Consider the following 25,705-nt stretch of genomic DNA (forward strand, 5'->3'; position numbering starts at 1 on the left):
ACACCAAAACGTATTACCATTTTATATAATAATTAATAATTATTTATTTATTAATTTATCTTTCATTTATTTAGTAAATAATTATATATTGTAATATATTAAGCAAATTATATTAATATTGCTAGTTATGTCAAATATTTATTATTACTATTTTTAAAAACTATATTATTTATTATTTATATAATGTAATATTATTTGCCATGACTGAAACATGTTGCACTAAAAAAATAGTATTTCAAATATTTTAAATCGATTTATTACTTCATTTAAAATGTACATGCTAATAAATCAAATTATTAGTGTAATCTTCAGTATTATTTAATATGAATTCATTACACCACAGATTATTAAAGATTAGATAAAGTACAAATAGCAACAGCTGTAACTATTTTTCCTATTTTACAGTGTAACCAGCTCCCCGCGTCTCTCTCCTGTCACTGCCACTGTCACCCCCGGAGAGGAGGACAAGACGCCTGACAGCGCCTCACATTTCCCCTCGTACGGATGCAGCATCTGCGCTGACTGCGTGCCCGTCACCATGGTGACAGTGCAGCATCAGCACCACCGCTGTCATCCACAAAACCTTCATTCTAGCCAGTTGTTATTTCATCCTTTACATTACCAGCCTCCCACTGACGTTATTTTTCAAGCATGGCAACCCCGTTATTTGATTTTATCCATCACCAAACACACCCGATAGCACCTCGCTGTTCAGAACGTGACTCGTTCTCCGTGTCAGTGTGTGTGCAGTCACGCTTGTAAACGTTCGTCGTGCGTGGACGTGGTGACGACGAGTCCACGCCACGGTGATCCAGTTGACGACAGAGGCGGGGAGGGGGGCAAGCCCTGATGCTGCTGCGCCCGAGTCGACGAGATCCGCGGTCCGCGACGCACGATTCACACCGGTCGAGCTGAAGATGGTAGCGGTGCACGCCTCTGCGCACTCCGTGGCCTCCTCAGAGTGGATCATCTGCCTGGACAAGAGGTGAGAGACACGAAAACGTGTTCGAAAGCGATTTTTACGTCCGTACGTTTCAATGTCCGGAGGGGCTGCAACAAGGTGACAGCAGAACACGGGATTCTCTGTCCCGCATCCTCGATCATGCATCACCTGCATCTGAATAGTCATCATGCGTAAATGTGCATGTTGTTTTCTCCATAGATTTTGTTGTGAAATTGTCTGGAAGCCGCGCTGTTTCTACTATCAGCGACAATGAATGACATGCTTCTCCATTTATCTCATTTGCCGGTGTCACATCATGTGAATTCCAAGCGTGCATCCTATTTCTGAATGCAATATTTATAATAAATGCTGCAGCATTAAATCAGACTCTCTTTTTATATTTTATATGTAAGCCCACTATGCTGCAGGTTACTTATAATTAGGCTGCTCACTTTTTTGTTCTTAACTTTAAGATGCATGCACATATTGAACATTACTAAGAATATCTGTTACCTTCTCCCAGCCCCTCCTAGTCCAGACACATCCCTGCAGGTTACCATGGCGATGGGAGGGAAAGTGAGATCACCTTACTGGGTGTGATGGGTTTTCAGAGGCTGATGTTTTAATGGACTCTTTGAGCGTAGTCGAGCACATCGTCTTTACACTGATCAGTGTAATGGTTCTTAAAGATAGCCATGGTCTCATTAACATCCGACACCAGGATGCATTGTGGTAATCAATAAATGTGCACACACACAATGAAGAAAAAAAGCAGACTGCACTGTTGGATGATACTGTGCTGCATTGTGCTGCTCTGGCAGTTTCTAGATCGCCGGCACCGTAGGCTATACTGATTGTGAAAAAGCTGATCGGAGTCGTATCATTTTAAATTAGGAGGGGGTGGTTGTCTGGTTTGAATGATTTTTCTTTCCTTGTCCATCGGTGTGCTGTATTCAGGTTAATGTGCTTGGTACTGAAAGGGTTAAATATTGCTGGGAAGACAGAGACGGAGTTAAACTCTCTGTTGCCTGTTACCTTCCCCTGCATTGATATTCATACTATGCAAAATTATGAAGCCACCTGTCAGAATAATGATCCCCCGCTGTACTGATGCTGAGAATTGTTATTTGATTTTCAAATATTTTATTATACTTTAGTGTCATCTTAGTAGCTTTCATTTATTTTATGTCAGTTTTGGTACTTCAGTTCAGATTTATTTAGCAAATATATATAGAGAGAGAGAGAGAGTCAAAAGTATTTGAACAGTAAGATTTTCATGTTTTTTTCAAGTCTCTTCAGCTCACCAGCAAAATTTTTAAATATTTTTATAATTTAAAATAACTGCTTTCTATTTGAATATATTTTAAAATGTAATTTATTATTATTTTAGCATCATTACTCCAATCACATGATCCTTCAGAGATCATTCTAATATTCTGATTTGCTGGTCAAAAAAAATTATTATATTTAAAAAAAAATGTTCAGAAGAACAGCATTTATCTGAACATTATAAGTGTCTTTATCATCCCTTTTGATTCATTTAAAGCATCCTTGCTAAATAATTATTTTTAATTTCAATAATTTCTATAATTTCTATTAAATTCTATAATTTGAATGGTATAGTGTATAATGTTACAAAAGCTTTTTTTAGTTCAGATAAATTCTGATCTTTGGAGCTTTCTATTCATGAATAAATCCTGAAAAAAAATGTACTCAACTGTTTTGAATATTGATAAGAATAATAATAAAAATGTTTCTTGAACAGCAAATCAGCATATTAGAATGATTTTTGATCATTTCTAATCATTTTAGCGGTTTTTGAAATTATCATATACTGGGCTCAATTTAGGTCAGTTTTTCATGTTTAACTCTGAATACTGAAAATCTAAACTGTGAGAAAAAAAAATGTAGAAAAACAAAAGGTATAGAACATTTTTTGCCAAGATTTTATCTATTAAGTTTATGGTGATTAAAAATACAAGTAAAATTCCTGTGAAAAATCAATTCCATATTTTGTGCCCTATTTCTGCAGACTTCTTCTTGTGATATAACAAATATTCTATTTTTTTTTTCTATTTTATCATAACTTGTTTTGTGCACATACTCTGTTTTTATGTTGAACTCCTCAGAATCAATGCATTTGTTCTTTTGGAAGAAATAAAATGAGAAAAAAATGATTTCCGGTTAATTTTATAGGTTCAAACACCATAAAAGTCGTACATATGACTATTGTGAGACTAACTTCATCCCCAGACCAAAACTGAAGTTGTTATTCTCTTATAATCTTCCTTTCTGCCAACGATCTCATTTGTGGTCACGTTTAAATGCAAATTGAAGCTTCAGTGAATCACACCAAGTTTGACATCATTTACAGCAAACGTCATTCAGAAAACACCAAACAGATTTGGAATCACATAGCGTTTTTTAGGTAAACTGTTCCTCTAAAACTCTCCAGTTTTGCCTGTAAAACTGCACCATTAAAGGAATAGTTAACCCAAAAATGAAAATTCTGTCATTAATTACTCACCCTCGTGTTGTTCTGTACATGTATGCATTGTGGTACTCTTGATAATGGCGGCTGACTGCTCCGAGAGAGAAGAAATTGTTGAATATTTAAATGTGATGGCCATACAAAAAATAGAGTTGTCCATGATTTCAGAATTTGGCGTGGGTGTATAGGATTGCCTGAATAAGTGTGCGATTTCCCGGCCTGAAATTTTGTCCCAGTCTGGCCCTGTTTTACATGGTGGTTGTTTAGCCTTGATACATTCATTAGCTAACAAATTTTAAATGTAAGTTATTTTGTATTAATGTGTCAATATAATGTGAGGTCCAGTTACCAGCCTGAAACAGGTAGTAGTAATGGGTACTTTTTACTTAAAGGGGTGATCGGATGCCCGTTTTCCACAAGTTGATATGATTCTTCAGGGTCTTAATGAAAAGAGTATATTATACTTTGGTTAAAAATTCTCAATGGTTGTGTAAAACAACACCCTTTTTACCTTGCCAAAATAAGCTCTACAAAAATCATCCCATTCTTGTCGAGGCTGCTTTAAATGCAAATGAGCTCTGCTCGCCCCGCCCCTCTCTTCTCTCTGTGGAGTGATGAGCCTGTTTACTTTAGCTACATTTAGCCGCGTTTATCCGCTAAACTTGCTAACTAGCACATCATTAGGAAAGGCGATCACAAAGATTCATAAAAAAACCCTTACACTCACTTCTGCTGTAGGTGAAGCTGGATCATGACTGATTGGCACGAACATAGACGCATATATGTAGATCGGGAGGCGCATTCCCTTCACAAACAAATGTAATCCATTGCATCTTCAGCGGCTCAGATGTCGGGTGTAAATGACGACCACTACGTTCATTATTACATCCAGCAACACAACACCTCAATCGCTTAATAGGAGATATTCATGTCTAACTTACATCCCTGCTCTGGCATCGAAACAAAGAGGTCGGACTGTTACAGCTGATCTGAGGTAAGACGCTCATGTCAATCAACTATCGTGGGAGCGGCCTCTGTGATGTGACGGCACAACGACAGGCATCTGAGAACGGCTCGATTTGAAAAAGGGAATGTTATTTTTACAGATTAATTAAAAACCACTGCATGGATTTTTATCATTATAGGGTAGATTTGTACATACACTGCCAACACACATTAATGTTCAAACAACATGTGAAAGTGAACTTAGCATCCGATGACCCCTTCAAAACATGTCTGAGCCCATACTTCTTTACTTTAACTTAAGTAAAAAAGTGTAGTCAGTACTTCTACTTTTACCAGAGTATTTTTAAACATGAGTTTCTGTACTTCTGCTTGAGTGAAGGATGTGTGTACTTTTGCCAATCTTTGGGGTCTTGGTGACATGGTAACTGTGTTGCCGTCTATGCAGGGTCAGAAAGCTCTCCATTTACTCATAAAACAGTCTAACAATATCATAATTTGTGTTCTGGAGATGAACAAAAATCTTATGGGTTTGGAAAGACATGTGGTTGAGTAATTAATGTCAGAATATTTAATTTTTGGTGAACTATCCCTTTAATGCCTACTGCAAAACCTCTGGAAATTTGTCTGTGAGGCACAAAGGAAAAAACTGTTTTTTCTTAAGACTCTTTACAGAGCTGAGGAAAGATTCACAATGAGCTGGAGCTGCATGAGAAAAAGAAAGGAACATGGGTGAAAAGAGCGTGAGCTAGACTGAGAGAGGGAGGCATGGCTTTGCACTGGCGGCCGCTGTAATGCAGTGTCCATTCTGTGCCCAGCGGGTATATGCTGGTAATGTGTTTCCACGCCAGTGAATCTCAGCACATAAAAGTCAACGGCACTCTTACCCTCTACATCCACAGGAGCACATTCGAAACCGGTGGAAATCACATGAGATCAGCCTGCTGCTCAGTATAACCTGCAGGCGAATAATAAATGTAGAACTAGTTCAAGCCCTGGAATTGTTAGTGTTTGTTTTTCAGATGATCTGCTCTGCTTAACAGCACAGATCACAGTCAGTAAATCTGGTATTATTTTGTTCATTTAATTAGGTTTTGATGTTTAGAAACAATGACTCACCCACCTTGGTTTGTTGTGGTTTCAAGGCCAGTACTAACAGTAGGTCTAGTTTTTTCATTTAAAATCTTTTGTGGAACTTCATTAGCTTGATTAGCCTCCATGTGAATTTTGTCCCACTGCCCTTGGTTTAAAAAAATCCCTTTGAAGTCTTAATTTCCTTGTGCTGTAATCTCCATAGCAACAAGGCATTTCGGAATAAAAGGAGTCGGAATTACAGCATACTGACATCGTTAAGAGAGGCAATTTATTCACTCAAGTGCATAACGCACACACAGTCACACATGTACATGTCACTTAATGAGCTGAGAAGTGAGAGCATTGCTATATTTGTGCAAAATGTGAAGATTTTTATCTATAGGATCTTTATATGTCTGCATACAGTCTCATACACCATTAGTGAAAAAGAATGATGCAGCCTGACTCATATAATAATTAATTTATTATGTGCTTTTGTTTGCTCAGGTATGGTCAGAAACTAATGCAAATGTTTTCACAGAGTTCAAAAGCTGCAAAGAATTGTGTCAGTTTCTGTCCAAAGATGAATTACTTGTTCAAATCAAGCTACTGAAGTTTTGGAAAACCTTTGTTTTATTAACGTGTTTATGATTCGTTGCTTGTACACTACCAGTCAGAAGTTTTTAAACAGTGAGATTTTTTAATGTTTTTTAAAAAAGTCTCTTCTGCTCACCAAGCCTTTATTTTTTCAGGTACAGCATTTTTGCTGTTAAGTTAAATTTTGAAATATTTTTACTATTTAAAATAATCGTTTTCTATTTGAATATGTTTTTTAAAAAATCAGTTTTTGTGATCAAAGCTGAATTTTCAGCATCATTACTCCAGTCTTCAGTGTCAGATTAACCTTCAGAAATCAAATATGCTAATTTGCTGCTCAAGAAACATTTATTATTATCATTATTATTATTAGCAATATTTAAAACAGTTGAGTACATTTTTTTCAGGATTCTTTAATGAATAGAAAGATCCAAAGATCAGCATTTATCTGAAATAAAAAGCTTTTTTAACATTATACACTATACCATTTAAAAGCTTGGAGTTAGTATAATTTTTATTTATTTATTTTGTTTTATTATTATTATTTTTTTTAAAGAAATTATTGAAATTAATACTTTTATGTAGTAAGGATGCTTTAATGTATCAAAAGTGGTGATAAAGACATTCATAATGTGAGAAAAAAATTCTACTTCAGATAAATGCTGTTCTGCTGAACTTCATCAAAGAAACCTGAAAAAATTCTACTCAATAGAATCAGAATATTAGACTTCTGAAGGACTAAATTGACTGGAGTAATGATGCTAAAAATTCAGCTTTGAAATCACAGGAATAAATTACATTTTAAAATACATTTGAATATAAAACTGTTTTTTTAAATAGTAAAAATATTTCGAAATGTTACTGTTTTTGCTGTACTTTGGATCAAATAAATGCAGGCTTGGTGAGCAGAAGAGACTTCTTTAAAAAAAATAAAAAAAATTCGGCTGTTCTAAAACTTTTGACTGGTAATGTATTTTGACAGGACAGATGACACAAACATTAATCTTGATCACATTAATACACATTCCTTATCCTACAGACTACACAATGTGCTTATTCTAACAGACACAACTTTTTCTGTTCCAGTAATTGTCACATGCACCACTGCAATGTCAGGATTTTCTTGTTGGTCGGTTTGGTAAGAGAGTGACTACCCAGACCATAATGTCTGTTTGTCTGGTTGTAGGCCAGCAGAACGATCGGGAGAAGATGTGGATATAATTCTGGCTCGGCTAAAGGGTGTGAAGGCCTTTGAGAAGTTTCACCCCAACCTGCTGCAGCAGATCTGCATGTGTGGCTTCTACGAGTACCTGGAGAAAGGCATCACCTGTAAGAACCACATTTAGAATTGTATTTTTATCATGATGCTTCCAGATTTTGATTTGAGACCAGTTAGGAAATGTGTTTTTAGGTGGCTAGAAGAAAGAAATTAATTGATGGTTTAAAAACCTAATCAAATTCGGTAACACTTTAGTACAGGGACCATTTCTTAGCATGCATATTACTAGCATATTGGCTGTTTATTAGTACTTATATAGCACATATTCTGCATTTAAAATAAAGTGTGACCACAAATTATTTTTTATAGGATTTTTAAGTTACAAATAGTTCTGTAGAGATTCAAATAAGTATTTGATATTACACTGCCATTCAAAAGTTTATCTTTTTTAAAGAAATTATTACTTTTATTCAGTAAGGATGCATTAAATTGATGAAAAGTGACAGTAAAATATTTGTAATGGTACAAAAGGTTTCTATTTTAAATGAATGCTGTTCTTTTGAACATTCTATTAATCAAAGAATTTTAAACAGAGAAAAAGTATCACGGTTTCCACAAAATACTTACAGCTGTTTTTAACTATTTGTTTCTTGAGCAACAAATCAGCATATGAATGATTTCTGAAAAATGGAGTAATGGCTTTTGACAGTTCAGTTTTTCCTTTACAGAAATAAATTACATCTTAATATACATTAAAATAAAAAACTTGTCTTTTAAATTGTAATAATATTTCACAATATTACATTTTTACTGTATTTTTGATAATAAATGCAGCCTTGCTGAGCATATGAGACATTTTACCAACCGCAAAAATTTCACAAACCAGTGAATATTATAGGTTTTTCATATCAGTATATTGGATTCTGGGTTATTTAAAGCACCAGTACATAGATGGTTCACTAAATAACTAGAAAATGAAATATCCTCTGTGGAACCTGAAAATGTTTTCTTATGGCCTCAGGCTATAAAACTAATTGAAAGTTTTATTGTTAAGCACGTAGTCCCGGGTCTGTGCTTAAGGTAGAATTTGCCACTTAATGAGACAATAAGAAGCATGTTATATTGATGAAAAGAAGTAACTGTCCTGACATCAAAATAATGAATTCCTCTGCAATTTGCGGATCAGTATTCATAGACTCTGTATTTCCCTGCAGTGTATCGGCAGGGTGACATCGGTACCAGCTGGTACGCTGTTCTGTCTGGATCTCTGGACGTGAAAGTGTCTGAGACGGCCAACCATCAGGTAAGAGAGACCACAATTAGGATCATTTGAAGCCTCAATCTGCTGGGAGTCAGCTGAGATAAGTAGTAGTTTAGCTTGGCAGACATCATTTGCATCCATCAGCACACAGAAACTGCTACAGAGAGCCCTGCTGTGAGTGGGCGAACGGTCCACGACTGGCCTTGTTAATAGTCTGATATATGAGGACGCTGATGCAGTGCTGCTGGGGATGGAAGCATCTTTCTGTGAATCCACTGGGAATACAATGAGTCAGACTGTCAGATGTGTTTACTGGCCCTAAAGCATGCATCACTCCCACACAACTCAAGAGGGATTTCCAAAGATTCCAGAAGCTTCCATGTTTTGGATATTAGAGCTTATAGAATCTGTATAGAAGGGATCTGTTTGCAGGTAAAGACAGAAAATAGAATTGCAGAAATAATCTCTGTTTCTCGTTTGCCATTGGTCAGTCAGGTTTACAGTCCCACCCCAAACTCATGGCAATGGTCGAGCTAATGTTTCTGTTTAAGGCTGATTACAGTTTTGGGAGTAATCATGCTTATAGACTGCATATTAAGATAAAAAGTGACGGTATGATTTAAAAAAAAAATGTTTTTGATGTAAATTCTAAATCTCTTATGCTCACTAAGGCTACATTTATTTTAACAGAAATGCAGGAAAACAGTATTTTATTTTATTTATTTATTTATGTTTTTATTTTTATATTTTTACAATTTGCTTTTTAAATATTAAAAAAAATTATTTTATTCTTGTGATCAAAGCTGAATTTTCAACATCATTACTCCAGTCTTTTAGTTATTTTGTTTTATTTTATTTTTTTTTTTATTGTTTTATTTTATTTTATTTTATTATTATTATTATTTTGTTTTCTAATTGAATATTTAAAAAAATGCATTTTATTTTTGTGATCAAAACTGAATTTTCAGCATCATTACTCCAGTCTTCATTTTATTTTATTTTATTTTATTTTATTTTATTATTTTGTTATTAATATTATTTATGTTATTTTAGATTATTTTCGATTTTTCGGGCTGTCAAACATTTAATCACGATTAATTGCATACAATTTTGCCTAATATGTGTGTGTGTACTTAAGCGAACTTAAAACCTTTTTATTTTGCTTGCGATTAATTGTGCTAAATTTCTTTTATGTATTTTATTTCTATGATAAAAGCTGAATTTTGAGCATCATTACTTCAGTCTTCAGTGTCACATGATCCTTCAGAAATCATTCTTGCTGAATTATTCTTATTAAAAGTGCTGATTAATAATTGTTTGTGGAAGTTGTGATACAATGTTTCTTGATACTTTGATAAATAAAAATTTAAACAGAACAGTTTTTATTTGAATAATAATATTTTGTAACATTAATCTCTTTAATTTACCAGCAATCTAATGCATCTTTGTTGAAAAAATATACATTTCTTTTAAAAAAAATATACTGACCCCAAAGTTTTAAACAGTAGTGCATGCTAAAGTTTTACTTTTAGACAAGTAACCTCATATGTCCTTTTAATGTCAAACTTTGCTCAGATTTTGTGCAAAGTTTAAACCTTTCTCATAAAATCTTCCAATATCTATTCTACCCACATTCATATTTAATGTAAGGAACTGAAATAAATAAAAAAACGAAAACTCCATTAATTCGCCTGAACTATGTATGAGTAACCTCTAAATAATATTATTTCCCCTCTGAGTCTGTATGCGTCATAGCATTCATATGTAAAGCATTCTGGGTTGTACTTGCTTGATTACATGCACAATTGTGCATAGAACTGACACAAGGCATCATGTTATGCTTCTCTTTCACACTTCTGTTGTTTCCCTGCAGCTACGAATGTCCTATGCGCAGCTGAATGTGTGTGTGGTTTTGTCTGCATGCGAGAATCCCTGTTTCATTGATGCAATATTAACAGATTGTGTGTTGCTCCAGTTTCTTGGAGTGATCCGTAGGGCAAGCTATTATCACGCTGCTCTGATTAAATGAATGTAAAATGCAAGACAGGGTGTAGAAAAGAAGTGTATTTGTAAATGCATTGTGACTCATGAGTGTGTGAGCTTGTGTTTTACTGATCTCAAATCATTTGTTATGTGCAACAATCTTTTTAGACCTCACTGAGCACAATCCCTTAGAGTGTGCATAAATTTACATAAATTACATGAATTAGAAGAATCTTTAATGCAATAGTACACCCATAATTTAACATTCTTTTCAATGTAGTTACACTGAATGAAGATAGAGGGGTGTTTTAAAGGGGTCATCAGATGCAAAGTTCACTTTTACATGTTTGAAAATTAATGTGTGTTGGCAGTGTATGTACAAATCTACCCTATAATGATAAAAATCCATGCAGTGGTTTTTAATTAATCTGTAAAAATAATATCCCCTTTTTCAAATCAAGCCATTCTCAGATGCCTGTCGTTGTGGCGTCACACCGACAGAGGCCGCTCCCATGATAGTTGATTGACATGAGCGTCTTACCTCAGACCCACCCTAAATCAGCTCTAACAGTTCAACCTCCATTTTTTCGATGCCGGAGCAGGGATGTAAGTTAGACAAGAAAATCTCAGATTGAGCAATTGAGGTGTTGTGTTGCTGGATGTAATAATGAACATAGTGGTCGTCATTTACTCCCGACATCTGAGCCGCTGAAGATGCAGTGGATTATGTTTGTTTGTGAAGGGAATGCCCCTCCTGAGAAGGGAATGCCCCTCCTGATCTACATATATCCATCTATGTTCGCGCAAATCATTCGTGATCCAGCTTCACTTACAGCAGAAGTGAGTATAAGGGTTTTTTTTATGAATCTTTGCGATCGCCTTTCCTAATAATGTGCTAGTTAGCAAGTTTAGCAGCTAAACGTAAACAGGCTCGTCACTCCACAATGAGAAGAGAGGGGTGGGGTGAGCAGAGCTAATTAACATTTAAAGCAACATCGACCAGAACAGGATGATTTTTGCAGAGCTGATTTTGGCAGGGTAAAAAAGGTGTTTTTTAACCAAAACATGTTATAGACTTTTCATTAAGACCCTAAAGAATCATATCAACTTGTGGAAAATGAGCATGAGCATCGATGACCCCTTTAAAGCCATGTCGAATAGTTGACCCACAAATGACAATTTACTGAAAATGTACTCACCCTCAGACCATTCAAGATATAAATGAGTTTGTTTCCGCATCACAACAGGCATGACATCTCTTTCTCACCAACAGATCCTCACAAGTGCATGGGTGCCGTCAGACTGAGAGTCCAAACAGCTGATAAAAACATTGCAATAATTCACAAGTAATCCACAGCACTCTAGTTCATCAGTTAACATCTTATGAAGGGAATAGCTGTGGGTTTATAAGAAACAAATCCATCATTATGGTGTTTTAACTTTAAACATCACTTTTGCACAAAATACTAACCAGAAGTCCATAATAAGGCTTCCTGCAGTGAAAAATTCTATTCCCTGTTATCCTCTCACATACATAAATACATAGCTATTTAGAACTGTTTTGGACTGTTTTAAGTTTCAGATCTGTGCATATTCCTCTCCTGATTCAGGGAGCAGGAAGCTCTGTATTTTATTATAAACACGCAGCTTTTCACTTCATAAGATGTTAATTGATGGACTGGAGTAGTGTGGATTACTTGTGAATTATTGTGATGTTTTTATTAGCTGTTTGGACTCATTCTGACGGCACCCATTTGCTGCAGAGGATTCATTGGTGAGCAAATGATGTAATGCTACATTTCTCCAAATCTGTTCTGATGAACAAACAAACTCATCTACATCTTTGACGGCCTGGGAATGAGTGCATATTTAGCAAGTTTTCATTTTGTCAACTATTTCTTTATTTATTTAATTGCTATTCACTGAAGCCTTACATGTTTACATGATGGCACAGTTTTCATTTTGGGTGAACTACTCCTTTAAGATCTTTACAATTAGCTTGTAGATATGTTATCACAGTCTTCCACTCTTCTTAATATTTCTTCTTTTTTTCTGTAGGATGCGGTAACGATCTGTACTTTGGGAGTGGGCACAGCATTTGGGGAGTCAATTCTGGATAACACTCCTCGACATGCCACGATTGTCAGCCGAGAAAACAGTGAACTTCTACGCATCGAACAGAGGGAGTTCAAAACCCTGTGGGAGGTTCGTTTGTGTGCAAGTGTTAACTGAACATTTCCATTACAGCTGCTGCAAGTGATAAAACGCTCCTACTCGTTGACAGGTACAACTGAAATGACTCTGTAAAAGCTACAAAGAATCTGACAGTGGGCCGCTGACAGAGTTTCCAGTCTTTGGAAGGCAGGGTTTTGGAGAGTGTGTGAAGATGATGTAATTCACTGGCTAAGTGTGGCAAAAATGAACAGTATGACTAATACTGGCATCTAGAGTTTTGAATGTTTTGAATGGCATACGACCATACTAGTACTATATTTGCAGTAATTTTCTTTTTGCATGGAATAGCTGTGTTACAGTTGCCAAATAGTGTGGAGTACAACAGTACAAGTTGTATAGATTTCTTTACAGTGATGTCATGTTTTAAATGTTATGTTCATTTATTTATTTATTTATCTACAGGTGAGGTCAAAAGTTTACACCCTCTTTCAGAATGATTAAAAATGTTAATTATTTTACCAAAATAAGAGGGATCACGCAAAATGCATATTATTGTTTATTTAGTACTGACCTGAATAAGATATTTCACAGAAAAAATATGTTTACATATAGTCCACAAGAGAAAATAATAAGTGAATTTATAAAAATGACACCATTCAAAAGTTTACATCCCCTCAATTCTTAATACTGTGTTGTTACCTGAATGATCCACAGCTGTGGTTTTTTTTGTTTAGTGACAGATGTTCATGAGTCCCTTGTTTGTCCTAAAGAGTTAAACTGCCCACCGTTGTTCAGAAAAATCCTTCAGGTCCAACATTTTTTTTGTTTTTTAAGCATTTTTGTGTATTTAAACCCTTTCCAACAATGACTGTATGATTCTGAGATCAATCTTTTGACACTGAGGACAACTGAGGGACTCATATGCAACTATTACAGAAGGTTCAAACACTCACTGATGCTCCAGAAGAAGAAATGATGCATTAAGAGCCGAGGGTGAAAATCTTTTGAATTTGAAGATCAGAGTAAATTTCACTTATTTTATCTTCTGAGAAACATGTAACTATCTTCTGTAGCCTCTGAAGAGCAGTACTAAATGAAAAAAATATGATATTTAGGCAAAATAAGAAAAATGTACACATCTCCATTCCGTTCAAAAGTTTTCACCCCCGACTCTTAATGCAACATTTCCTTCTGGAGCATCAGTGAGTGTTTGAACCTTCTGTAATAGTTGCATATGAGTCTCTCAGTTGTCCTCAGTGTGAAAAGATGGATCTCAAAATCATACAGTCATTGTTGGAAAGGGTTCAAATACACAAAAATTTGTTGGACCTGAAGGATTTTTCTGAAGAACAGTCAGCTGTTTAACTGTTCAGGACAAACAAGGGACTCATAAACAACCATCACTAAACAAAAAAAAAGCACAGCTGTGGATCATTCAGGTAACAATCAAGAGGATGTAAACTTTTGAATAGGGTAATTTTTTATAAATCCAACTATTATTTCTCTTGTGGACTATATGTAAACTTTTGTGTGAAATATCTTATTCAGGTCAGTACTAAATAAACAATAACATGCATTTTGTATGATCCCTCTTATACTGGTAAAATAATTAACATTTTAATGATTTTGAAAGGGGGGGTGTAAACTTTTGACCTCAACTGTATCTATTTATTTATTTATGTCATGTGAGAAAAATGTTGCATGCTATTATTCATCATCGCATACTGCATGCTATTCTGCTTGTATTGTTCTACTTATACTATTCTGTTTATTCATTTTTTAGGCTGCCTAATGTCAATCACGTGACAAATGTTTTAGGCAATTGTTAGGTATTGCATACTACATAGTATTCTACCTACTGTTTTTTTTTTAATAGTAGGCTATAGGCGTAAAGTTCTGTCAGCATTATGCCCCTATTCTATTTTTGTTTTATCCACTGTCTCTGTAAAAAAGGCACTTTTTCAGTAGAAATCACTGAGCATCAATAACACTAGGGGGCGCTCTCTGATCTGCTAACAGCTCGGTCAGTTCCCTGGGCTCTTCATCACAGTCATGTGCCAAATCTCAGGATTTAACAGGCTTTCATGGAGTGTGTGAATGTGTATGTGTTGTAAATGTAAGTCTGTGGTCTTAGTGATAATCGATTCAAGAATCATGTGTTGTTCTTTGAAGTTTGTCTCATTAACTTAGCAGAGAATTGGGATAAAATGCATTGCGATATTGTAAAAAAGGCAAGATATCAGTATTCCTGGCCTTAAATGGATTTGGCATAGTTGTTCATTTCCACAGCATGTCAGAAGTGTGCTTAGGACTGTGTGGATGAAACGCATTACACAGACACTTTGATATAGTCTTTTTTTGCACGTCTTCATGCTTGAATCTTTCCGGCGCGAGGAAAAAAACTGAAATTGTATCAAATAGCCCCATCTCATAAAGCCTTTTTCTTGATATGGATGAGATCTCATATCTTGCAGGATTTAATAATGCCTCAGAGGAGTCTTACAGGCTAATATTAAAAGTGATAACATGAATTTCAAGAAAATAACATGATAACACAAATGATGTATTTATCGGCTTTTGTACACTACCAGTCACTACCGATTTTTGATGTTTTTTTAAAGAAGTCTCTTCTGCTCATCAACACTGCATTTATTTGATCAAAAGTACAGCAGATCAGGTAAATTTTGAAATATTTTTACTATTAAAATAACAGTTTTCTATTTGAATATATTTTAAAATTTATTCCTGTGATTTCAAAGCAGAATTTTTAGCATCATTACTCCAGTCACATGATCCTTCAAAAATCATTCTAATATTCTGATTTGCTGCTCAAAAACATTTATTATTATTATGTTGAAAACTGCTGAGTAGAATTTCTTTGAGGTTTCTTTGATGAATAGAAAGTTCAGAGGAACACCATTTATCTGAAATCAAACTTTTTTTGTAACATTATAAATGTCTTTATTATCACTTTTGATTAATTTAAAGCATCCTGGCTAAATAATAGTATTAATTTCTATAATTTCTTTCCCAAAACAAAAATAATTTCAGATAAATGCTGATCTTTGGATCTTCTATTCACCAAAGAATCCTGAAAAAAATGTACTCAACTGTTTTAAATATTGATAATTCTAAAAAAAAATTGCTTTGATCACGGGAATAAATTACATTGTAAAATATATTCAAAAAGAGAGCAGTTATTTTAAATAGTAAAAATATTTCTGAATTTTACTGTTTTTGCTGTATTTCGGATCAAATAAATGCAGGCTTGATGAGCAGAAGAGACATCTTTAAAAAAAAAAAACATTAAAAATCTTACTGTCCAAAAACTTTTGATTGGTAGTGTATATGCTTCTGCCTACTATACATCTTAAGCAATAATTAAAGTGAACATTCCGGCATTTACCTCATATATGATTCCAACACTTTTCTTTAAATATTTTACTCAACGTGGCTGTTCTTTTTCTTTTCAGCAATTGTACGCAGACAGAGGCTGTTGAGATTGAAAAAAATGACAAAAAATTGAAGTAAGACTACATTAAAGAAGAACTCCATTTCCAGAACAACAGTTTACAAATAATTTACTCACCCCCTTGTCATGCACGATGTTCATGTCTTTCTTTCTTCAGTCCTAAAGAAGTTATGTTTTTTGAGGAAAACATTTCAGTTTTTTTCTCCATATTATGGACTTCATAACATTGGTGCCCTGATTTTGAACTTCCAAAATGCAGTTTAAATGCAGCTTCAAACAATCCCAAATGGCGTTGTAAACGATCCCAGCCGAGGAAGAAGGGTCTTATCTAGCGAAACGATCAGTTATTTCAATAAAAATAATACAATTTATATACTTTTTAATGTCAAACGCTCGTCTTGTCTTACTCTGCCTGGACTGTTCCGGTTAATGCCAGTTAAGGTATGTCGATAAACTCCCATCTCATGTTCTACCTCAACTTCAAAATCGTCCTATATCGCTGTTTTACCTTTTTTAAGGATGTTTGATCTTTTTTTGCATGTTCACTTTGCAAAGACTGTGTCGGTACTTCTGCAGCGATGTAGGATGATTTTGAAATGATTTTTGAACTTGAGAGAGAAAATACGATTGGAGTTTTTCGACATACCCTAACTGTCTTGAGCCCGAATACAAAGAGTTCAAGGAGAGCAAGGCAAGATGAGCGTTTGAGATTAAAAAGTATTTAAATTGTGCTTTTCTATGTAAATAACCGATCGTTTCGCAAGATAAGACCCTTCTTCCTTGGCTGGGATCATTTAGAGCCCTTTGAAGCTGCTTTTAAACTACATTTTGGAAGTTCAAAATCGGGGCACAATTGAAGTCCATTATATGAGGAAAAAATCCTGAAATGTTTTCCTCAAAAAACGTAATTTCTTTACGACTGAAGACAGAAAGACGTGAACGTCTTGGAAGACAACGGGGTGAGTAAATTATTTGTAAATTGTTGTTCTGGAAGTGGACTTCTCCTTTAATGTTATAATACCTGTGGGCAACTGTTTTTCAGTGTATTATGAGTTTAATGTGCTGATCATATCTGACATTAAACATGAAGTGAATGTGACTCAGTGTGTGTGAGAGACACAGAGGCTGTCAGGCTTGTGTCATTAGCGCTGTGTGTGTAGATAGTATCACCCGTGTCTCACAACTCGCTGGTGACCATATGTGCCTTATTTTTGTTTCATATCTCACGCTTCTGAATAGTCAGGCATACAGCATGAATAATGCATCAATGCATCAGTGGAACAATGTGGGTGAAGATCTCTCTGTTTCTCTCCACAATTTTCCTCCTCTCTCTCTCTTGTAAACCTCCTCTCATTCAGACGAGTGCTCATGACAGAGTGTTTTTGTTTGTATTTGAGTAGCGTGTGTGTGTGTGTGTGTGTGAATGAGGGGAAGGGTGATGAAGGGTAGAGTTTATGTTTGTGCATATGTGTCGTCCACCAGTTCAAACCCATGTGTACTGAACTCTAAACAATACAAATTTCATAAAAATGTTCTTATAAACTCATATATGGCAAACAGCACAGCCTCTGCATAGCCCACAGACTTTATACCTCATTAAAAGCTAATAAGCATGTGGCAAGTAAACAACATTTATTAGTTGTGCTGTTGTGTATTAAATTATTAAGATCACACTAGCAATAAACTTGGCATGATTGCACTGCAACAAATATAATGCAATTTAAAAACAAATATATTATAAACAAATACATTTAAAAAACAATTATAATATAATATTTAATGTAACAAACATGTAAGAAGATCATTCAGAGTTAAATAATAATTGGACATCTCTGTTTTTAGCGAATGTGAAGAGAAATCATACAACTTTAGGGCTCTAGAATCATTACATAGAAGTATCTGAAAAGTATTTGTCTTTTTTAAAATGTAGTATTATTGTATTATTATTATAAAATAAAAGAAGATAAAATAGAAAATTAAAAAAAGGAACATAACAATTTTAAATATTTTATTAAAAAATCATAAAAATGACAAAAGCACATTACTAAACATAAAATGAAAACTGAAAAAAACTCAATCAGAATAAAAAAAAAATACTATAAATATTACTAAAATAGCGTGGCTTACAGTGTTATTATTTTTTAACTCAAATTAAAGCTGTTAAAATACCCTTTTTGTAATTGAAAATATGTAAAACAAAACTAAACAAAAAATAAAATAAAATATTACATTAAAAGCAAAAAAAAATAAAAATAAAAAATTCAAATGGACAGTAGATATGTTGCCTTGGCTAAATTAAACAAGTTTAAATGAAATGACAAACTAAAAAAAAATAATAAAATAAAAGAAGATAAAATAAAAATATTTTAAAAAGAACATAACAATTTTAAATATTTTATAAAAAAAGACCATAAAAATATTAAAAGCACATTACTAAACACATAAATTAAAAACTGAATATTATTTTTTAACAAAAATTAAAACTATTAAAATACGCTTTTTGTAATTAAAATAAAGTAAAACAAAACAAAACAAAAAATAAAATAAAATATTATATTAAAAACTTAAAAAAAGCTCAGATGAACAGTAGATATGTTGCCTTGGCTAAATTAAACAAATAAGTTAAAATTAAATTACAAACCAAAACGGAATTAAAAATGATAAAATAGAAATATTAAAACATAGCGATTTAATTGACAAAGCACATTCATAAGCACATACAAAATTAAAATTACTAAAAGTTAAACTAAAATGAAAACTGAAAAAAGCTAAATCAACATTAAAAAAATACTATAAATAATATAAAATAACACTGGACTGGCAGAAATAGCTCAAATGAACTGGACTTAAACTGAAATTGATTTAAATTTGACTGGACTTGAACTGAACTAAAACTAAAACTATATATATAAAAAAAAAATTTTGTAATTGAAATAAAATAAAATAAAATAAAATATTACATGAAAAACTTAAACTCAGATGGACAGGAGAAATGTTGCCTTGGCAAAATTAAACAAATTTTAAAAAGTTCAAATTAAATTACAAACTAAAACTGAATTAAAAATAATAAATTAAAAAATGAAATAAAAAATATTTAAAAGAGAACATAACAATTTGAATTATTTTTTAAGAAATTATAAAAATGACACTAAACGTTAAACTAAAACGAAAGCTGAAAAAGCTAAATCATTTTTTTTTTAAATACTATAAATAATACTAAAATAACAAAATAACACAGTAGAAATGTTGCCTTGGCGAAATTAAACTAATAAGTTAAAATTGAAATGACAAACTAAAACTGAATTAAAATAATAAAATAGAAATATTAAAAAAGAACATAATTTAAAATATGTTTTAAAAAATCATAGAAATGACAACAGCACTAATTGCTAAGCACATACAAAAGCAAAATCACAAAAGTTAAACTAAAATAAAAAAAGCTAAATCAACATTTTTAAAGATACTATAAATAATACTAAAACAACAGTAGACTAACAGCTCAAACGGACTGTACTTGACCTGTATATTGCAACAAAACAGAGTTCTCTTAATATCATCAAACTATATTAGTGTATACCTGACTGGAAAAGGACTGAACTAACTCATCCTCAAAGACAGACTCTCCTCCACTCTAATGTGATAACGGTGAATTCACTACAGCTGCAGGGCGCACACTCACTCACAAACTCACACAGCTGTCTGTTCAGTGTAAATACAATTTAATACCCTTAATAATTGATGAAGCCGCAAGCTTTTGAGAGCCTTTTAGCAGCCCATAGTTTCCCCTCTCTCTCTCTCACTCATGTGTAATGCTGTGATACAGAGTGAATTGAGCAAACCCAGCTCTCTGATTGGCCGCAGCTATCGCCAGGCAACGGCAACTGAAGTCCAGTCAGATGCTCAGCCAGAAAGATCCAAAGAGCAGGCACTGGATCACATTATCCATACGTGTGTAACTGGAGCGTCAGGGTGTGCGAGTTTGATTTCATGTCTTTGTGCAACTGGGAGGCAGAGGCGCTTTTGCTGGATAATGCTGGCAAGTTGGCAGGGAATAGGAAGTAGACAAAAATCACATCCCTGTCGGACCGCACTCCACAAACTCTCACCAGGGTGAGTCCCACCGGCTCATTGTTTTTAATGATGCCACATTTGATGCTAATTTCATAGAGAAACCACACTTGTGGTTTTTGAGGTTAATGATGTCAGAGGACGTTTTTAGCAGTGTTAAAGAACGATATTGATCTTGCTGGTGCTAATCTTGGTTCTGCTCTTTGTTCATTGCCTTCCCAACATGTGATGTTTGGGAATGTAGTATTTCTGACTTGATAAAGAGGCCCTGTCCTTGTGCCGGCAGTGTGAGGTGAATATCAGCCGCTGAAAGGCGAGGATGTGCGCTGAATGTTGAGGGGCTTCTGTCTCTCCGGGTCAGTTCTGTGCCAGGCTGCAGGGGGCACCGCCTGACCGGGCAATGAGGGAGGAAGTACACTTGTTTTGTGTGTTTATATGGCGTTAATTGCATAATCCTGGCTGAATCGCTTAACCTGCGTGAAGGCAGCCAGCTGGAAGAAGCAACAATGGATTATTTTGTTGGGTGGGAGATGTTAAGAAAAGTTGGCTTTTGTTTAAGCTTCAGGAAGCAGGAAGGAAACAGGATATACAAAGTGTGTTTGTGTGAATGGGACAAAGCCTCTTCAAATCAGTGGCTAAAGAAAGCCAAGTGCTCCAGTTGTAACCCTCTGTGTTTTGTCTTCAACGCTAAACATTCAAGACACTTTATCATACAGAGTCCTCTGGACTCTCTGTCACTTCTGTTTAGTGGAAACACAACACCTCCGAGTAGCACGGGTTGTAATAGTGCGTTTGAATTAATGAAGGCTCAGTGGGTCTGTATTACATCAGTTCACTCAGAGAGCCGTAATCTCGCAGTATGTGGTGAAGGATCCTGTGGAGTTACAAAAACATACATGTCCCTGCCTGACAGTGTTTACTTTCAGTCTGTTAGATGCTTTTAAATACTATGGCTCAGTTTGTTTTCTGGAAGAGGTAAGAAATAGATTCTGTTCTATTCTATTGCATAACAATTGCATTGTGGCAGCAACTTTTTAAATAAGCATAAACTACAATTTTTTTCCTAAACGTATAAAGTATAGATAGTATATACACTGATGTTGAAAGGTTTGGGGTAAGTAACTTGATTGATTGATTGATTGATTGATTGATTGAAATAAATTAGTATTTTTATTCAGCATGGATGCATTAAATTGGAAATAAAAAATGCTGTTCTTTTGAACTTTCTATTTCAATTTTAATTTATTTGTTTATTTATTAAAAGGATGCATTCAATTGGTTAAAAAATGCTGTTCTTTTAAACTTTATATTCAAATTTAAAAACTGGAAATTGTAAAAATATTTAAAAAATATTACTATAATAAAGGTTTGTGATTGATTGATTTATCAAAATAAATTAGCATTTTTATTCAACAAAGATGCATTAAATTGGTTAAAAAATGCTGTTCTTTTGAAATTTATATTAAAATTTAAAGTAATTAATTTATTTATTAAAAGAAATTTGAATAGAATTTTTATTCAGCAAGGATGCTTAAATTGGTACAAAAATGCTGTTCTTTTGAAATGTATATTCAGATTCAAATTTATTTATTTACTTATTAAAAGAAATTAGTATTTTTATTCAGCAAGGATGTATTAAATTGGTTAAAAAACTACTGTTCTTTTGACTTTATATTCAAATTTAAAGTAATGAATGTAATTATTTTTCTAAAGGTTATTAGTATTTTTATTAAGGATGCATTAATTTGGTTAAAAAAGGTGTTCTTTCAAATTAATTAATTTATTAATTTATTTATTTATTTAAAGAAATTATTTTAAATATTTTTATTCAACAAGGATGCATTAAATTGGTTAAAAGCTATTCTTTTGGACTTTATATTCTGATTCAAATTAATTTGTTTATTTATTTATTAAAAGAAAATAGTATTTTATTCAGCAAGGATGCATTAAATTGGTTAAAAATGCTGTTTTTTGGACTTTACATTTAAATTAATTTATTTATTTATTTAAAAAGATTTTAGTATTTTTAATCAGCAAGGATACATTAAATCAGTAAAAAATGCTGTTCTTCTGGACTTTACTTTATTTATTAAAATAAATTTGTGTTTTTATTTAGAAAGGATGCATTAAATTGGTTTAAAATTTTTTTTGGTTATTTTGGACTTTATATTCCAATTCAAATTTATTTATTTATTAAAAGAATTTAGTATTTTTATAAAGCAAGAATGCATTCAATTGGTTAAATAGTGCTGTTTTTGGACTTTATATTTAAATGAATCAATCTATTAATTTCTTAAAATAAATTAATCATTTAATTAGTAAAAAAAAATGCTGCTCTTTTGAACTTTATATTGAAATTCAAATTTTGAAATTCAAATAGAATTTATATTTTTAATAACATTTCATAATATTACTATTTTTACTGTATTTTGATCATATTAATGCAGCCTTACAAACAAAAACTCAAAACATTAAAAATACGTATCTAGCCCCAAATTTTTGAACGACAGCGTATGTGAATGTGATATTACATATATATATTTGTAAGATTTGTAAGTTTTGTGCTCTCATTCATATTTATGTGTAATTTTGGGGATGGTGTAAAAGTGTCATCATGTTCTTTATATACGTTATACTTTGGTGTAAACAAGAACTTATTTTGTAGTCAGAGAGAAATTAGGAGAAACCAATAATTAAGCTTTTAGTAATTATAAAACTACCTTAATGCATAGACAAATGCTTAAAACAAGATAAGATAAGACATCTAAAGAGATTTCCAGCAGGTGCAGTATAATGTGTGTGTTTGAACTGTAGGTGAGTTTGGGCCGCTATCAGAGTCTCATTCATTGCCTGCTGCTCCTCAACTGCATGTGCCACCTCGTCACCCATCACCATGGCAATAGCGAATGGAAAAGAATGAAAACATCTGAATATTCATAGTGATGGTTGCCAAGCCACAGAAGGCTTCAGTCTGATTGGTGGAGCTCAATGTTCTTACTACAGAGCTTCCACTTTAATGATGTAAAGGCAGTTCACCTGTTTGAAATGACTCAGTGCAGTTCTGAGGTTTTGAGGGCTCAGAATACATTTTCATTGTGTTCTTCTGTGTCTTGCAGAAATACAGGCAGTGCATGGCAGGGCTGCTCGCCCCGCCGTATGGAGTGATGGACAGTGGGGCTACAAATGATAGTGAGTATCACACGCAAACATGCACGCTCACGTAACACATGAGTGATTATTTCTCAGCAAATTTTCTGTTTGATGCAGGAATGCCGGACAAAGAGAATCTCAACAGTGACCCTCTCAATTTTATGTCAAAAAACCTGAATAAGGTACGATTGATTTAATATCTATTTTGACTTACACCTCATATAGTTAAGTTGCATCATGTCTCCATTCATCATTTTTACAGTTTAATGGGTTGTACACCACCAGTCAAAAGTTTTTGAACAGTAGGTTTTTTTAAAGAAGTCTGCTCACAAAGCCTGCATTTATTTGATCCAAAGTACAGCAAAAAAATGTAAATATTTTTACCATTTAAAATAACTGCTTTCTATTTGAATATATTTTAAAAATGTAATTTATTCCTGTGATCAAAGCTGAATTTTCAGCATCGTTACTCCAGTCTTCGGTGTGACATGATCCTTCAGAAATCATTCTCATATATGCTGTTCAAGAAACATGTTTTATTATTATTATCAATATTTTAAAAAGTTGAGTACATTTTTTGAGGGTTCTTTGATGAATAGAAAGATCCCAAGATCAGCATTTATCTGAAATAAAAATCTTTTGCAACATTATACACTATTGATACTTTTATTAATTTAACAAGGCTGCTTTAAATTGATTAAAAAGTGATGGTAAAAACATATATAATGTTACAAAAGATTTCTATTTCAGATAATTGCTGTTCTATTGAAATTTCTATTCATCAAAGAAACCTGAGAAAATGTTTATGTTTTCAACATAATAATAAATAAATAAATGTTTCTTGGGCAGCAAATCAGAATATTGAAATGATTTCTGAAGGATCATGTGACTGGAGTAATGATGCCAAAAATTCAGCTTTGAAATCACAGGAATAAATTATAATTTAAAATATATTTAAATAGAAATCAGTTATTTTATATAGTAAACCTATTTAAAAATTGTACTGATTTTGCTGTATTTTGGATCGAATAAATGCAGGCTTGGTGAGCAGAAGAGACTTCTGTAAAAAACATTAAAAATCTTACTGTTCAAAAACTTTTGACTGGTAGTGTATATATTTATATACATTATTTTTATTACAATTTATACAAATAACTCTTTCATATTATAATATATTTTAAAATGTTTTTCAGCATGTTTCTTATTATTGTCAATGCTGAAAAAAGTTGTACAGCTTAATATGTTTCTGGAAGCTAATACATTATTATTTTATTTTAATTATTTGATTAATAGAAAGTTTAAAAGAAGAGTTTATTCTAATTTATTTTTGTAACATAATAAATGTCTTTACTGTCATTTTTGACAGTTTAATGTGTCTGTGATGAATAAAAGTATTATTTAAAAAAAAAGAAAGAAAAAAATGGTGATAAATATCTATGTTAGTTACAACCCCTGTACTTTGTACTTGCAATGGTCAAAAATCAATATTTTAATGATTTCATTTTTGCTTTATCTTCATTTTTCTGGCACTCTTTCCTGAGCGTGACTCAAATACAGTTTTTGATAATTAATTTGACAGTAAGTCCCATTTTCATGCACATAACTCAAGACCGCAGGCACCTCTTTTACGCAGTTTTATGCTAATTACGTATAATTAATTGAATTTAAAACACGCCATCTGCTAACAGAAGGTCTTTTATGTCATTTACACTAGCAAATTGAGTGCAGGCCATTGAATCCCAATAAATAGATGAGAAAATAGTCTGCGCTGGAGTGTTTTTCTGTGCCTCACTCTCATCCTCTCTCTCTGTCCCGGATTTTGCTTCAGGTCCCGTCAGAGAAGATTTTGAGGGCAGAAAAAGTCTTACGTAATGCTATCCTGGCCAGGGCTCCCCACATGATCAGAGATAGAAAATATCATCTGAAAACCTACAGGTGTGTGTGTTGTCTATGACAAGTGTTATGTGGTACAACGTATGCAAGGTTTATTCATTTATGCCTTGTCTAGTATATGTAAGATGCACAGATCTGTGTGTGTGTTTACAGGCAGTGTTGTGTCGGCACCGAGCTGGTCGACTGGCTGCTTCAGCAGAGCTCGTGTGTTCACAGTCGGGCTCACGCTGTGGGAATGTGGCAGGTGCTGCTGGAGGAAGGGGTCCTGAATCACGGTACACCTGTCCCATTTGCTGTAGTAACAGCCAGGTTAACAGTTGGGTCATTCCTACAACGCAGTACATTTTCACATATTTATTTGTCTTAATGCCTTGTCAAAAAGATTAAACAAATAAATTACACTAATTAAACTGGAA

General features: G+C 33.5%; 1 protein-coding gene across 3 annotated transcripts in view; it reads left to right on the forward strand.

The window, feature by feature from the left end:
- Positions 1 to 812: 812 nt before the first annotated feature.
- The window catches only part of rapgef4b (Rap guanine nucleotide exchange factor 4b), a 37,904-nt gene continuing 13,011 nt past the window's right edge, over positions 813 to 25,705 (forward strand). Inside the window, exons 1-8 of one of the 3 annotated variants that reach the window (XM_051113111.1) lie at positions 813 to 985; positions 7,255 to 7,397; positions 8,502 to 8,590; positions 12,590 to 12,736; positions 23,363 to 23,435; positions 23,514 to 23,578; positions 25,225 to 25,331; positions 25,443 to 25,564. In XM_051113111.1, coding sequence (XP_050969068.1) covers positions 918 to 985; positions 7,255 to 7,397; positions 8,502 to 8,590; positions 12,590 to 12,736; positions 23,363 to 23,435; positions 23,514 to 23,578; positions 25,225 to 25,331; positions 25,443 to 25,564 — 814 coding nt within the window. In that variant the 5' untranslated portion in view covers positions 813 to 917. Of the gene's footprint in view, positions 986 to 7,254; positions 7,398 to 8,501; positions 8,591 to 12,589; positions 12,737 to 20,081; positions 20,289 to 21,014; positions 21,222 to 23,362; positions 23,436 to 23,513; positions 23,579 to 25,224; positions 25,332 to 25,442; positions 25,565 to 25,705 lie in introns of those variants that run through there. The other 2 variants (XM_051113112.1, XM_051113113.1) reach the window with 2 other exon arrangements.

This window comes from Labeo rohita, chromosome 6, assembly GCF_022985175.1.
Source record: "Labeo rohita strain BAU-BD-2019 chromosome 6, IGBB_LRoh.1.0, whole genome shotgun sequence".
Lineage (NCBI taxonomy): Eukaryota > Metazoa > Chordata > Actinopteri > Cypriniformes > Cyprinidae > Labeo > Labeo rohita.